This window comes from Mytilus galloprovincialis, chromosome 2 (genome assembly GCF_965363235.1).
Source record: "Mytilus galloprovincialis chromosome 2, xbMytGall1.hap1.1, whole genome shotgun sequence".
NCBI classification, from domain to species: Eukaryota; Metazoa; Mollusca; class Bivalvia; order Mytilida; family Mytilidae; genus Mytilus; species Mytilus galloprovincialis.
Window position 1 is genome coordinate 112,088,142 of NC_134839.1, and position 17,172 is coordinate 112,105,313.

The 17,172-nt window shown below is 31.9% G+C and overlaps 1 protein-coding gene across 4 annotated transcripts in view; it reads left to right on the top strand.

The window, feature by feature from the left end:
• LOC143065399 (uncharacterized) overlaps positions 1-15,933 on the top strand; it is a 43,565-nt gene extending 27,632 nt beyond the window's left edge. For all 4 annotated transcript variants that reach the window (XM_076238948.1, XM_076238946.1, XM_076238950.1 and 1 more), the window contains exons 7-19: positions 437-603; positions 1,485-1,655; positions 2,626-3,783; positions 4,150-4,287; positions 6,102-6,231; positions 6,598-6,741; positions 7,920-8,182; positions 9,140-9,278; positions 9,614-11,032; positions 11,583-11,650; positions 12,377-12,470; positions 13,714-13,835; positions 14,222-15,933. In XM_076238948.1, coding sequence (XP_076095063.1) covers positions 437-603; positions 1,485-1,655; positions 2,626-3,783; positions 4,150-4,287; positions 6,102-6,231; positions 6,598-6,741; positions 7,920-8,182; positions 9,140-9,278; positions 9,614-11,032; positions 11,583-11,650; positions 12,377-12,470; positions 13,714-13,835; positions 14,222-14,386 — 4,178 coding nt within the window. In that variant the 3' untranslated portion in view covers positions 14,387-15,933. The remainder of the gene's footprint in view (positions 1-436; positions 604-1,484; positions 1,656-2,625; positions 3,784-4,149; positions 4,288-6,101; positions 6,232-6,597; positions 6,742-7,919; positions 8,183-9,139; positions 9,279-9,613; positions 11,033-11,582; positions 11,651-12,376; positions 12,471-13,713; positions 13,836-14,221) is intronic.
• The last annotated feature ends 1,239 nt before the right edge of the window (positions 15,934-17,172 follow it).

The following is a 17,172-nucleotide window of genomic DNA, read 5'->3' on the forward strand; positions in this document are numbered from 1 at the left end:
ATATTTAACTTTATATACCTTTTCTAAATTTTTGTTTGCTATCAAACCTCATTCCTCTGACACCATGATTTGTCCTTAGATTTTAATATGCAGTTTTACTTTTACATAGAATTATTTCAGAAACAAACATTTGCAAAAAATATATACAAGCTCTCCATTTAAATTATAAACATAATGCCTTTTTATAAGGGCACTAATCTTTCAATTTCAAGAAATAGAAGAGAACTTTTTGAATAAGGTAAAAAGTAGCTAACTTAAAGATAAACTTAGAAATTTTTAATTTAGAATTTATCATTGATAAAAAGGAAATACATCTAAAACAAAACAACAACAAAGATCCAATACATTTCATAACTGATAAAGAACTTGCTGTATTTAGTGAAATATAAAACTAGTATATGTTGGTTCAAACATTAACAATGATTGAATTTAATAGGACACTTCAATGATGGACAAATGGGCAAGGGAGATCATCCATGTAATGAGTTGACTGACAGCGACTCTGGTCGCTTTACCAGTCGTGGAAGTCAAAAATCGGATGAAGAAGAAACAGAAAAAGAAAAACATAGAAGAGATGATGATGAAAAAGACAAAGATGAAAACGTTAGATTAATATTTAAAAAACAATTTAACCCCAAAATATATTTAAGTCATAACATAATTATAAAATAAAGAGATGTGGTATGATTTCCAATGGGACAACTGTCCAACAGAGTTAAGATAACTTGGATTAAAGCAATTTAATCACCATAAGCACCATACAACCTTAAATAATAAGAAAACACATACCGTATAGTCAGCTTTAAAAGGACCAGACATGATAAATGGAAACAGCCTGATATTTTACAATACACTTACCAAAAACAAAAAGATATAACAGACCGTAACTAATGACAACAACTGAATTACAGGTTTTTAATTGGGACAGACATAAATAGAATGTGGCTTGGTTAACATATTTGAGAGTGCTTAAACCCTCCCCTGGGCTTATGTTGTGAAAGATAGTTGAATGCCAATTTATCTAAGAAAAGGGGTTCTTATCATAGATATAAGAAGATGTGGTATGAGTACCAATGAGACGACTCTCCATCCAAGTCAAAATTTGTAAAAAGTAAATCATTATAGGTTAAAGTATGACCTTCAACAAGGAGCCTTGGCTCACACTGAACAGTAAGCTATAAAGGGCCTCAAAAATGACTAGTGTAAAACCATTCAAACCATTCAAACAGGAAAACTAACGGTCTAATCTTTATAAAAAACAAGAGAAGAGAAACACTTATGAACCACATCAACAAGTGACAACTACTGAACAACTGGTTACAAGTCCCTCCTGAATTGTCTTAAGGGTATTATTTCAAAATACATATGTTAAATATCCACTATGGCAGTCTGCATTATTCTATACAGATTGAAATGTTAAATGTTATGTATTATTAAATTAAATTTTTTAAATGACTTTTGAATAATGTTGATATCTTTTGTAGGAGGAGCCTCCTGTTGATAGTGGCAACAATGGTAATAATAGAGACAGAATCAGTAGAAATCTGGACGTGATAACTAACTTCAAGTACCGTAGAAAACATGGAGGTTTGTCTGGAGGAGAAAATAATCTAAGTGACATACTGGGTCTCATGTTAAATGAAACAGAGGAATTGGTAAACATTTATTTCATATAAAATAATTGTGTAATCATTTAAATTTGCATTCACTTACAACTTGAAACATTCCTATGTATATCTAATTTGTTGTCTTAAAAAATAAAGAGTTTTTTTTCTCAATAATCAATAATTATAAATTTAACCTGTATGATCAAGATATGTATAGATTCCTACTCTGCAACAAGTGTATTATGATATTTCTCCACTCGAGACAGTTAAATTTTATTATTTAAAGCCTGAGGCTTGCCAAGCTCTTTAAATAACTAAAATTTAACTGTTGAGAGTGGAGAAATATCGTTATACACGAGTTATAGTGTCGGAATCTGTTTCTCTAATGATTTTTATCCTTCTTTTTTCAAAGATTTTCAGAAACTTGTGTTTTTTATATGCAACGTCATCAGACATTGTCGCCTTTTTTCATGACGTCACAATAGGAAAATTCAGAAGAAAACAAAACATTTAGACGTCATAATCAAATTTCGACTAATCATTTTCCGAGAACAGATATTTCACTAGTGAGGAGAAATATTTTTCTCACACAGATCGAGAAATGTGAAAATAGCACAAAAATTAGAAAAACTGTATTATATAACTTGCATTCAGGAGAGAAAAATTAATTTGGTGATGTCAATTATACTGTTCTAGAGTTATGCCTTTTACATAATGGAAAAATTGCTGAATTTTTATTTCTGTTCTCTAACTTAAGTTTGAGTCAACCATATGTTTTGATACTGATACACTATGCATATTACCACAAAACTCAGATCTAGGACAAATTTGGGTAGCATCTCTTTTATCGTTCTTCAATTATGTCCCTTTATAACTTTATATGATATGCAGGTGGGGGCATCATCTGTGTCCCATTGACACATTTCCCATTTATTTTGATGAGAAATAATTGAGATTATTAGAAGTATGGTGTAAATTGTTTTTGACTTTTATTACTTTAGATTTTGGTTATTTTCAGAAAGTCCCTCCTGACATCTTTGACGAGATTAATTTATGTCTAATGACAAGTATGCAAGTTAAATCAGCAGGGGAGACAACTACATGCTATATTTGTACCCACCTTTCTGCACTCATTTGCCATTTTGGTTCATGCAGTATGGGATACCAAGATTCCTGTTCCATCTGTATGACTTTGTTCAGACTAATACAGAAGCATGTTTCTATCTGTGGATTGTCAGATAGTTTTACTTCTGAGGTCACATGTCCAGTTATTATTTGTGTCAAACTGAAGAGAGCAGAAATAGCAGATAATACTGAGAAAGTATGGAAGAAATTAAAGAAGAATTTGGCGAGGTTTGCTAACCCTGATGCAGTGGATGATGATCCATTCTCCAGTATTGACAGCATCTCTAGCATTAAGAGTTTAAACATGCCTCGTCATCAGAGACTCAGTACAGTAAGTCGTCCAGTGCTAGAAAGCATTCCAGAACTTAGAATGGATATGAGAATGGAATCACGAAGTCAGAAACCAGGAAGTAAAAAGGTGTCCAAGTCTGAACCATTGATGAGGAAGATGTCAGATGGTAGCACTGTAATGATGACATCCAATCTTCCTAAACGACTTCAGCAGCAGCAGGAGGAACCAGCATCTCTTCCTTATAGTCAAACAACAAGACGTCGTAGTGTCACACTTGACCGACCAAGAGATATATTTACAGACAGTACTGACTATCCCCTTTATCCAGACACCATCCTTTATGAAACAGCAGATTGTATTGGTACTCTTCGTACACCTGATTCCAGTCTGCATCTCCCTCCAGAGGCTTATCAGTTACCATCAGATTCCAGTGTACATACCTCTTTACCTCTGGTTAGAGACGAATCTTTGGAACTGGCATCAGGTGGTATAAATCAGGAGTACGTTTCGCTGCCAGGTCGTGTGTATGTTGAAGACAGACTTATCAGTATGCCAAATGTTAGACCACAAGAATATAGAGAAAGGTACCAGTCATTGGTAGATAGACCAACAGGAACACCAGGGATACAGGACGTAATTTATGGTGATAGGTCATATTTGTTGGGTCCTGCCAGGATTTGGTTTGATATGAAAAAGCAATGGAAACTTGGTAAAAAATATGACACAAGAGAAGAAGGTGTTATACTTCCTCAATTTCAGGTAAATTATAAAATCAGGGAAAAGTCAAACATCAAAGCTTATGATCATGCCTTTTGTTTTAAATAAGGTAGATAACTGAATAAATATATTATAATACTGACCTAGATAATTGCAAATAATGCAGTCACTTTATTAAATTTCAAAATTGGTTGCTGCTAAAATAACAAGTTTACCCTTTGGTTGGGTTGTTGTCTCTTTGACACATTTCCTATTTCCATTCTCTATTTTATATGTGATTATTTATGTTTTTATTCAAAACTTTCAAGTTACAACATTTCTTAAGTAAATGAATTTAACAATGACTAATATTATACTGTTATAGTGTAAATAAATGATATTTCAAGTTTAAATGATAATATTTTATAGGATAGAATAAAAATATTGAAGACAAGATACAGTAAGAATTTCCAGTGGGTGAGATTATCTCATCTAGGTAGTGGTACGTCTGGCAAGTGTCACCTGGCTATGGACTTCAATACAGAATATAAATTCTGCATTAAGAAGGTACTATAACTCTTAGATTGAACTAATAAGTAAACCCAATCAGAACAGAGACTTAACCTAAGTTCAGTATTTTTGTGATTTTACTTTTTAAAGGGAAACACTTTATCAAATTTTTATGCCCCCACAGTAGAAAAGGGGGCTTAAGTTTTACCCTTGTCCGTCTGTACATCCCAAATTGGTTTCTGTTCTCTAACTTAAGTTTGCCTCAACCAAATGTTATGAAACTTATACACAATGCTTATTACCACAAAACACAGATCAAGTTTGAATGTGTGTGTCATCACTTTTACCCTTCTAGAGTTATGCCCCCTTTACAAAAGGAAAAATTGCTAAATTTTTTCATTTTCGTTCTGTAACTTAACTTTGCCTCAACCAAATGTAATGAAACTTTTACAAAATGCTTATGATCAGAAAACACAGATCAAGTTCGAACTTGGGTGGGGTCACTTTTACCATTGTAGAGTTATGTCCCTTTACAAATGAAAAAATTGCAGGATTTTTTGTTTCTGTTCCCTTACTTAAGTGAGCCTCAAATCAATGTTATGAAAAAGTAAACTCAATGCTTATTACCACAAAACTCAGATCAAGTACAAATTTGGGTAGGGCCACTAACAGAACAAAATGAAAACAAGTCATATTTCTGACTTCGTACAGGCATTTTCTGAATAAAATGGTGGGATAAAAGACTAAGTTAGATATTATCTAAATGTTAGTAATATTGTCAGTTTTTTTTTTATACAGGCGCAAAAAATAAAAATAAATGTTGGTCGTATATTGGTATCACATTGTCATCGTCGTTGTCAGCGTCGTCCGCAGACGGATGGTTTCTGGATAATAACATTAGTATAAGTAAATAGAGATCAATAAAATTTTAACACAATTTGTTTATGTGAAGTTTAAATGGACAGGTAACTATCAGGTGAATCTGTGGAAAAGTATCATTGGGTTCTTAATAAGTTGTATGAATCTCTCTGAAAGTATACAATAGGTTTCCATACTACAAAGGGATAGTTAGGATTGACTTTGGGGGTTATGGCTCAAACCATTCAGGAATTGGGGGTAATAAAAAGGAAAAAATAAGGATTTTCATGGTTAAAGGACAATTTAAAAGCAGTGTAAGGGAGATAATCCAAATCAATTTAAAGAACAGTTTGGTTACCTCCCTTACACTGCTTGTAAATTATGTATTAAGAAATGATGATTGTCTTGTGGTGATTAGCTGTCACTTTGTTTTCAGCCGTTACTGTTAATTAATATCAAATTTAGCCATTACTATGTATGTCATTTTATATTTTAAAACTTTTCTGATATATCTAAATGGGTAATTATAATTAGAAATTTGAATTGAGATACTTACCATATATTGAGGGAAATATTTTTTGGGGGGAATAAGGGAAAGGGGGAAGGTGAAAAAATTGGAGGGGGGGACAATTTTCTCATTTCATCTATTTCAGAAATAAAAAAAAAACATTTTTTTGGGGGGGAGGGGAAGTCAATTAGCAACAGCATAGTGTATTGCATAAAAGCAAAAACTTGAATATAAATTCAAATTATATAATAATTGAATCTTTGACTACAGTTATTCTGTGTCAGAAACCTATTATGTGTCAAAAATGAAATAACAATCAAATTCAGACCAGTATCAAGCGTGAATATTGTTTCCATTTTGGTCCCAACTTTTCAGGGTTGGACATCTGCGGTCGTATCCAGCTGCACTCAGCGAAGCAATTTATTGTTTCCTGTATTTAATATAAACCCTCATCACACATTGTCACACAAAGCATTGTTTTATTTTTATTTTTTTTTTTTTACAGATTCACATTTCGAAATATGAATTCAATGAACTAGAGATTTGGAGTGATTTGACACATCGAAATGTTGTACAGCTTATTGGAACCTTGAGAAGAGGCGAAAAAATCTATATCTTGTCAGAGTTTATTGATGGTAAGGCATACTTGGTCATTTGCCAATTTCTATGTTACCTAACTATATGAATGTGTCTCATATAATAAAAAAGTTAATAATTTAAATAACATTTTGAAAGTTTATTGGAAACAACTATGAATAAGGAAGAAATGACGAAGACCTAACACTAAATTCTAGTGCTTTATGTCTTTGATTGGAAGTTGTGAAATTGGTAGTTACACCTTTATGATATTTAAGTGTAATTAAATATATATGACAAGTTATATATATTTGGGATCTTCTGTTGTGACAGTGAACAGAAGAGAGGAGTTCTAGGGAATAAAAACATAGCAGTTAAAAATATAAATCCTTGTTTATAATAAACTATTGACATTTTATTTACAGGTGGCTGCTTAACAGAAACAATCAACATGCATAGATCTATGAGTCGTAGACTTAGTCAGATAACGGCTATCAACTACTTTAAACAGATTCTAGAAGCTCTCGTTTACCTTGAAAAAAGATATGTTATTCATGAAGATTTAAAAGGTAGCACTATATTTTTCAGTCATATTTCTTTTTTCATCATCATAATTTCAATTGTAACATAAAATATATCAGAAAAAGCGAACATAAAAGTCATTTAGATTATGAATAAAAAGAGGTATGGGATAAATGTCCATGAGACAGCAGACCAACAACAAAAGTAACCTGGGCATCTAGAATACATCATACAGTCTTAATATAGACTGCCGTCAAAACAATATGTCAAGATTTTTTCCATCAAGGGTCGTATAAACATTGTGAATTAATTTAACAGAAACAATCAAATATCTGCCTTCTACATTTTACTTTCAAAAAAAAATAACAAAAACAACTTGCTAGGTTCCATACTTGGGATACCAAAATAAGACTGTCTTTTGCTGATATCAAAGAAAAAGACATGAAGACAAAATTATAATAAAATAAACAAATATACGTCAGACTATTGTCATTCTTCTGCCATCAGGTATTTGAGTATCCAACCACAAGTCCCCCCCCCCCCCCCCACAAAAAAAAATTAAAATTTGAAATAGTGAGCTAAAAACAAAAACGGTTAAAGTCATAAGAAACCTCCAATTAGAAAAAACAATGCATATATGTTTTTTATAACTCAATGGATAGTTTTCATTATAAAACTTATGTAAATATACTTTTTTCTTAAGAAAATTCTTTAATTTGTTCATATTAAGCAGTTTACTTTATTTAAATTGCTTCCTTCCAGTAAGCAATTCCCCTACATATTTTCCGTATGCAAAGTCACCTCCGTGTGACCCATCTCGTAAAAATCTGGTGATCGCAATACGCATGGATGTCCTTAAAATAAACTATTATCTGATTGTACATGTTAAACACGTGCTCAATTTCCATGCTTTTTGTTGATTGTTGACAAACAGGTGACAATCGTTAAACTTCGCCTTCAAAACACGAACTTTAATTACCTGCTATATTTTCACAACAACACTGACTGATTGAAAAATAAATTGACGATTATACGAAATTTATGCCAAAAAAATGATAAAATCTTGCACAGAAGACTAAGTTTATGATGTTTGTATTCATTCGTTCAAGAATTGGAATAACATTATTATTCACCGGTCACTCATTTATTATGACTTTAATTTCCATAAACTGTATATTTCTCCATAGATTATGATTTTAGATTATTTATTCTAATATAATTGCAGCTGATAACATTCTAGTAAGGAGTGGAACGAAAGATGTTGTGATCACAGACTTTGGTGTGGCTAGAAAGTTAACTAGTAGCACCGACAAACGAGGAGCGACTCCTAGTGGATCACAAATTGTATTTAGTCCAGAAAAAGCCAGAGGTGAAGGCCATGGCTATAAGTCTGACCTATGGTCAGCTGTATGTGTACTTGTCCACATGTTGACTGGTTATCCACCGTGGGTCAGGAAATATCCAAATATTGGAGCATTGATATACGTAGTAAGTTAAAAAAAACATCCATAACAGAACACTTTGCTATGAATTATTTGAATTTTTTAACAAAAGATTTTTAATGTTTTACATGGTTTTTAATTATACCCTTCTTTGATATTGGAAAACATTGAGAATCTTCAGACTTCATGCTTAAGTATGTAGTCGGATCAGGATTATGAATTTTTGTCAGTTGGGTTTTTTTTTTCTTACAATTTGAAACCCATATAATGCCAATGCTAAAATCTGTGTCAGCCTTTTCAAGTCATGTTTTAAAAAATGAAATATCTCAAAAAGGAGTTCCATACCCTATCAATATTTTTAGCTTGCTTTGTTCCTTAACTATAAATGCTCTTCTGACATTAAGTATGAATTTCAAATTCTAGATTTTTTAAATTTTACCCTACATCCTTAATTGACTCTGTATGTGTCAGTTCAGAATTTTTATAAGGGTATATCAGTGTCCTATTAACAGTACTATTCAGTTCTAAAAATAGTTGGTTCAAAGACAGTATATTTTTGCAGGGATGGCAATAAAAGCTCTTTTGAGTTCCACTTTTTCATATTAAAAATTCTGTTGAAATACATGTATTTGTGGGAAATCGGTAAAAAACGAACAGCACTAAAAAGTTGCTTATATTTTAAAACTATTCTGTTCAGGTTTTTAAAAAATCAAAAAATTAAGGGGCTCTTACTGACTTAATAAAAACTAATACTTGAATGTGAAGAGTTTGTAATTGTTAAAGAAAATAGTTTTAAATAGTCTTTAAAAAAACAATGGATTACATGTTGTCTGCTCTATGGTCCGGTTGTTGTCGCTTTGACACATTCCCCATTTCCTTTCTCAATTTTAGTCAGTAGCGCTTTTCTTGATTTCAAGTGTTAATATTTCTGTAAATTGTTTGCCCATGTGTAGTAACATCATATGTAATATTTACATTGATTGCTTGGTTGTATCTTTTTCAGATAATTGAACAAGAGCCAGATATCCCATCAAATATAAGTGTTGAAATTGCTCAGTTGATACGTGAGGGGTTTAACAAAGATCCAGCCAAAAGACCAGGTTCAGAACAACTTCTTCAACATGGAGCATTCAGAATGTTAGGTAGGTTCTGTAACCTGTCAGATTAAAAGGCTTCACACATACTGTCTCAAATACAAATTATTTCTATTTTTGTAACCTGTTTGTAAGATATAACATCATAGAGACCAAAAAGTAGGTTTGAAGTAACATTGAGTTTTGACAAACAGTATCAAATATACATTTGTCCACTAAGCTCAGTGGGATATTTTGTTTGAGAAAATATAGGATTTAATGCCTATTACACTTAAAATATTTCAAAGCTCAACAATGATTTCTATTTCTATTTGATTGTGTTCCTATAAAATTGTTAATTGATAATGATTTTGAAATAATTAAATTCACTGTTGTAATTTCAGATGATTTCAACCAAGAGATTTTGTATTCTACACTGTATGCATCTGTACATCAAATACCTGATACAAAGTTTGAGTCTGTATGTCAAATAAACGATACAAAGTTAGATGCACCGACAGCTGCCAAGGGAGAAAATGTTGACATTGTCAAAGAAATTGAAGAGGATCTCAAAAGTATTCATATTTCGAATGACTGTGAAACTCCAAAAAAGATTGAGATAAGTGAAAAGAAGAGAGAACCTGAAGAAAATGATTCGTTAGAAAATACAGGTGATTTAGAAAAGGCAGGTGATAGAGCTAATTCTTCTATATATAACCAAGTACGAAGACTTGCTATAGATTTTGGCCTTTCATTACCAGAACACGTAACCTTCCAAGAAACAGAACCACCAGATAATCTATTTGAGGAGTTCATGATTGATATAGGAGCCATTACATTTAACTCATTAGGACTAGAAGAATGTGAATCTACAACTGAGAAGAGGTCCTCAGACTCTGATGTCAGCCAGAGTGACTTAGAATTTGAAGCCCAGCCTCATTCTGATCTACCTAATTTTGCTTTACTTTATCCTAAAGCATTGACAGAAGAGGAGAAAGTAGTAAAGAAGGAGAGAGAAGCTATTGTTGATGAGTTCACTGACAAGATCCTGTCCCATCAGTTATCAAGAACAGAATCTCAAAACCGATCATTTGATAGCTATTTCAGTAGTCAGAGTGAAGTTTCACAGGAGAAAATAATTGATCAAATGTCAAAATCTTCTCTTGATGTTCCTAACTTGACTGTTTTTTATGAAAGAAATCCTGTCATTTCAAAGACACAGCAGGAACGTAAAGACTCAGAAAACTCTACACTTACAATGACTGCTCTGAATACATTGTCTCCCCCATCATCAGTAAGTTCTGGTTCAGTGGAGCAGAGAGTTGAAGTTCTACAGAGACCCACCTCTACGTCCCCCTCCATTGTCAGTTCAATGTTTTCTATCGCAGAAGAAGACGACATTGATGACGAGAACCTGTTTGGATCAGGGGAAGGAGTTAATCTCTTACAACCTAATCTAAGTAAGAGTATGGAGACTGAGACTAGAACCAGAGACATCTCGGTAAAAAAGACAAACCATGCAAAATTATACCTAGATCTTAGTCCAGCCACTAAAAGGAAGCAGTTTGCAGGAGGTAGTAGGTCAGATCCCAATACAGCCAGTGTAAGCACAGACCAGACATCCCCGCTGCCACCAACTGCACCATACTTTACACCACAGGTTCAACGTGCAGCGCCATTCATGCCAGTTAGATCTATACCAAAGACGACATCTGGTCTAGGAAGTAGTGTGGGTAAATCTCCACCCCATACACCACATCTTAGCATTGAGAATGATACATCTGGAGCCTTTTCCTCACCTCAGAGTCAGCAAGAAGAGATTGGTAGGTAACAAACTATATATATACTATGGAGTCATTATTGTTCCTTGGATTCCAATTTAAGTGGATTTTGTGGGTTCTGGGGCACCACAAATTTTTAAATGTTCAACAATTTGCAAATTGTCTAATGGAATGTATTCACACTGCCAAAAACATAAAATTAAAAACCAAAAAGTATGCAAGTTTTCCTCAAAAATGAAAATAAATGAATCGCAATATTGCTTATTCAAAATCTGTTTGATGTGTAGTAATTGATATATAATTTTGGGAAAGTGAATTAAAACAACTCATCAAAGGTACTAGGCTTATAATGTTCTTATGACAGAAATATTTGTAAGTGTACATGTCTGTTCGTCAGGTTTCAACTGAACTTGACCTTATTTGATACTTGTAACAAATATTTATCTTGAAGACTTTCAACATTAATGCAATCTTGATAAGTAAAGTTGACATTTCAGTGTGCACACTCATGTTCATATGATTTTACTCTATATCCACCATATATTTCTTTCATTTCCATTCTGTATTGTAAAGTAAGGTGTTTGTTTTACAGATAAATTTCTTGAACAGTTGTCTACTAGTAATACCAGCGACCATCTCCAGTCACAAGAAATAGAAATAGTAAGTTTTCATTAGTCAATTCATTTTTATCTCCAAGATAATTAACTATTGTGCATTAGTACGGTCACAGTTAATTGTTCTATATGTACAACTATTACCACAGATCCAAGATAATTAACTAGTGTGCATTAGTACGGTCACAGTTAATTGTTCTATATGTACAACTATTACCACAGATCCAAGATAATTAACTATTGTGCATTAGTAGGGTCACAGTTAATTGTTCTATATGTACAACTATTACCACAGATTCATATGGAGATCTGCAGTTTATATTACCTCAAAAATTACAATTTAATAACAGATAACACCATTGCAGACAGTTGTCTTTTTGGATCAAAATAGTAAAAACTGAGAAAAATAGGAAAATTTGATATCTTTATTGAATTTTTACCATTTAAGAAATGAAATAAAAAGTTGATTAAAAAAGTAATAAGCATTTGAGGTAAAGTATGAATCAAATTTGGCCTTTGTATATTATCTGCACTGTAAAGGATAGCTATATGCCTTTGTATATTATATGCATTATGTGTTTGGAAAAAATAAAATAAATCTCAATTAAAGTGTACATATTGAGGAGTATTTATAGATTAAAAAACTTCTTTCTTGTTATTTGCCACTGAAAGAAATATGATTAGGGCAATTTTGTGGTTTTTACATATTCAAAACCTAATGTACATAAAATATATGATTAGTACTGTGTAACAACATTGTACAATATTTTAGGAGGAATCTGCCAAGTTTGCTTTAGAAGAAGATGATGACATGGAAGCTAGTATGTTGTACATACAAACCCAATATTGTGCACAAACACCATCAAGTAAGGATAATAAATATTCTTTCAGTTAAACTCTCCTCTGCCAAACCTACAACACCTTCAGTTAACAACATGCATTTTATTTAACTCTTCTTTACATAACTTTTTTTACCCCAATAATATTACCAAATGGACCGATGGAGAAAAAAAATGGTATTAAATGATTTAGGACTATTTTGGTGAATAGTTCTAATGAATTGGTGAAAACATTTTGCTCCTGCTTTTGTTGTTTGTTTCTATATTTTCTTAAATACAATTTCATAGAGATCATGATACACAGTTGAGTTTTTAACCGGATTTTTGTGACAAAAATGTCGGTTATTGATTTGGTGATGTACGGCGGTCGGGCGGGAATCAGGCGGGCGGCAACCAAATGTTGTCCGTGCATTTACTCATGAACCGTTCAACCAAAGCTTTTCAAATTTTAATATATTGTTACAGACATCAAAATGAAGGTCAAGTTCAATAATGACGATTTTGACATTTACTGTTCAGGAGTTATGGTTCTTGAAAGATTGAAAAATGGCATTTCCAGTCGTGTCCTTGCATTTACGCATGAACTGTTCAACCAAAGCTTCCCAAATTTTAATATGTTGTTACTAATGACAAAATGGAGGTCAAGTTTAATAATGACGATTTTGACTTTTACCGTTCAGGAGTTATGGTTCTTGAAAGATTGAAAAATGGCTTTTTCAGTCGTGTCTGTGTATTTACTCATGAACTGTTCAACCAAAGCTTTTCAAATTTTAATATGTTGTTACTGATGACAAAATCGAGGTCAAGTTCAATAATGACAATTTTGACTTTTACTGTTCAGGAGTTATGGTTCTTGAAAGATTGAAAAATGGCATTTCCAGTCATGTCCGTGCATTTACGCATAAACCATTCAACCTAAGCTTTTCAAATTTTAATATGTTGATACTGATGACAAAATGGAGGTCAAATTTGATATTGACAATTTTCACTTTCACCGTTCATCAGTTATGGTTCTTGTGATATTGGCAGGATACAAATAAATGTTAATAAATCCGGTTTGCTGTCGTTGTGACAGCCTCTTGTTATTACATGTTAAGACAATTTATAATTATGTAAAGTATAAACTACTACCACACACTGTGGTAAGTCTTCAGTATTAGTCCCAGTATTAAGACTATTCTCCATTCTATTTATTGGTGACCATTGTATTTCTCAAGCTTTCAGTGTATATTGTTATAGATTGTCATACATTATATGATTTGTTTGACAGACCATAATGGATCCAGGTTGACCGTACATTATAAACCAGGGGAGACTTTTACAATGGAGCTCCCAGGAATGGTAGTCAAACAACAATGGAAAGAAATTATTGAGAAGGAATGCTCAGACTATGTAAGATGATTTTTTCAATTAAACCATTTCTTACCTGATTGATTTGTTATGATACACCATATCTTTATATATTTTGTTGCCTTTAAATTCCCTAATCTAATTTCAAAATATTGCTCCCTTTATATTTACTTAAAAGTGTGTACCACATTTTTTAGGTTATTTTGAATAGACAGAAGAAATATTACAGTCATTCTTTATAATTTAATTCTTAATTCCATTCTTTAGGAGTTAATCATGGAAAAACTTTTGATTACATCATGGTCATATGACATAAATATTTCTATCATCTGATTGACAGAAACTTTCAGCCAATCAGGAAATGTTTTTACATCTGAAATATATTAAATTATTTGATGTTAGCTTTAAATTTCTTTTTTTTTTACCAGATTCATGATAGAATGGGTGTTACAAAGTTTGTTCTATTGGACGATAGCGAGGAATTTCTTGATCTACAGAAAAGTCCAAGTCAGGGAGAAATCTTTGTTTTTGTTAAAGATGTTGAGGATACAAGTACTGCTCCCTGGTATTGTGAAGCTGGAATGATCATGTGACATATCAAATATAGATGTAATAATGTAAAATAATTATGGCGTCAAGTTTCTGCAGATACAAGCTGTTATATACAACAAGTTAATTGAACAAATGTATATTCCATTGAAATTTTTTTATATTCTTGAAGTATTTTCGTATTGAATTTAAGTTTTTACAAAAATTTGTTTTTAACCTGTTAATAACTTAGTGCTTTTTTCATACATATGACATTGCATAATCCTATTTTGCATACCGGTGAATTACATAATCATTTATTGCATAGTTTGTTTTATGCTTAATCCTCTTTTTGTATGCCTGTGTATGAATAGTGAAATTAAGAGGAATCAACAATGCAACTGTTTCCACATTTTCCATATTTTTAATGGGTAATTTTTACATTTATATGAACATTTTGAAGAAGACCAAAATACTTGTGATTGAATAATGAACCATTCTTAGAAATTTTATAGGAAAATAAAATGCTGAGAAAAAATTGAAATGCATATCAATAATTATTCTTATAAACCTTACAAAATAATTTGTATTGTAACTGACAAAAAGTCAAGTTTTTTATGTTAATTGATTGTAAACTGAGTGTTGTTTTAAAATAGAGTATAATAACAAAAAATGATCACAAATGTTTATAACAATATTTATATTATTATTGTGTATGTTCTAAGTAAGTTGATTCATTTGAAGAATCACATGTTATACTATTTTTTCAAAGGTAGACTGAAAGCATCAGATAGAAAAGTGATATTCCACAGTTATTTTAAAATATGTGATGAAATTGTAAGAACCAACTAAATAAATTTCTTCTCTACTTTTGACTACATGTATTAACAATAATAATACAACCATTGTAGCCTTTTTCTGAGGTATATACAAGGACATATCACTCAAAAGAAGTTTATTGACCTCAAACTTCACCCTTAGTTGATATACTACTTTCATACATTGTATAACATATATTTACAGTAGAAAATCCTTAACAATTGGGTTTGTATCAAAAAAAAAACCAGATTATTTACTAAATAAGGGACCAAAGGAATCTACATTAACCAAAGAAAATTTTACAATTATTGAATGCTTACTTTGTATTAGCTTTTGTTTATTTAAAAAAAGATTTATAGAAGGAAGAAACTGTTAAAACTTATATTGATAATATATTGATGTTTATTTGTTTTAATTTCACTCTTTTTTATTTGGATACAATGAAGTAAATGAGTATGAAATGAGTGCCCTCTGCATCAAGGAAGATGTGGTATCTGTAGACACAACCAGTCCTAAACTTGACAATCATTTGTTTAATTTGGTTTGTATTTATATCTTATGGATCTTGTATTAGCTGAGATCTTACAAACCATATATTGTATGTTTCACCATTTTAAAGAAATTATGATAATCCATGTCCCAACCATTAAAAAAATGCATACTTATTTGTGATGCTTCTGATTAAGATATTTACTAATACATGTATTAATTTAAAATTTTTATACTTTATATTTCTGAAATTTGTACTGTTTGTTGCTTGTACTAGATTATTAAAGAATACTGTAACATACAATTATCAGTTTTCAAGTTGGTCCAAATCGGGGTCCAAAATTAAACTTTTTTTGATTTCAACAAAAAATTGAATCCTTGTGGTTGTTTGATATTCTAAATCTAAACATGTATTTAGATTTTGATTATAGGCCCAGTTTTCAAGTTGGTCCAAATCGGGGTCCAAAATTAAACTTTGTTTGGTTTCAACAAAAATTGAATATAAGTTTTATTTTATATATGCTGAATCTAACCATGTATTTAGATTTTTGATATTTGGGCCCGGTTAGTAAATTGGTCCACATTGAGGTCTTAAAGGTCCAAAATTGAACTTTATTTGATTTCATCAAAAATTGAATTCTTGGGGTTCTTTGATATGCTGAATCTAACCATGTATTTAGATTTTTGATATTGGACCATAATAGGTAAATGTCCAATTTAAAATTTTTAAGTTTAAGTTCTTAGACCACATTCATTCTGTGTCAGAAACCTATGTTGTGTCAACTATTTAATCACAATTCAAATTCAGAGCTGTATCAAGCTTGAATGTTGTGTCCATACTTGCCCCAACTGTTCAGGGTTCGAACTCTGCGGTCGTATAAAGCTACGCCCTGTGGAGCATCTGGTTTCTAAGGCTTTGCTACCTCTGGAATAGATTACCTTAGCTGTATTTGGCAAAATTTGTCACAATCTATAAAATTGAGAATGGAAACGGGAAATGTGTCAAAGAGACAACAACCAGACTAGAGAACACAAAACACAATTGGTCTTCCACACAGCAATACCCAGAATCGGGCTTTAGCTGCCCCATGAAAAAATGAGTACTAGTTCAATGAAATAGGATGTCACACCAAATCCAAAACATACAGATGTACTCAAATTAAAAAAAACATACACGACTAAAAAAGGCCAGAGGCTCACCACTTGGTATAGTCGTAAAAATGGAGCAGGGTTAAACATGTTCCTGAGATCTCAATCCTCACCTATACCTCTAGCCAATGCAGAATGAACAAACACACAGCAATACACACAATAAAACTCAGTTTAAAAGAAGGTCCAAGTCGGATGTCAGTAAAGGTAAAAAAAGAAACTAAACAAAATGACAATAATACAGATATTAACAAGGGACTACTAGCAGTTACTAGTATGCCAGTATAGTATAGTGTTCTATTATTGTATATAGCTGTTTGGATTCACTCCATTACAAATGGCTCATCAATAATTTCTGCCCAACATGCAGAACATGTATAATCCCTCGTTGCAT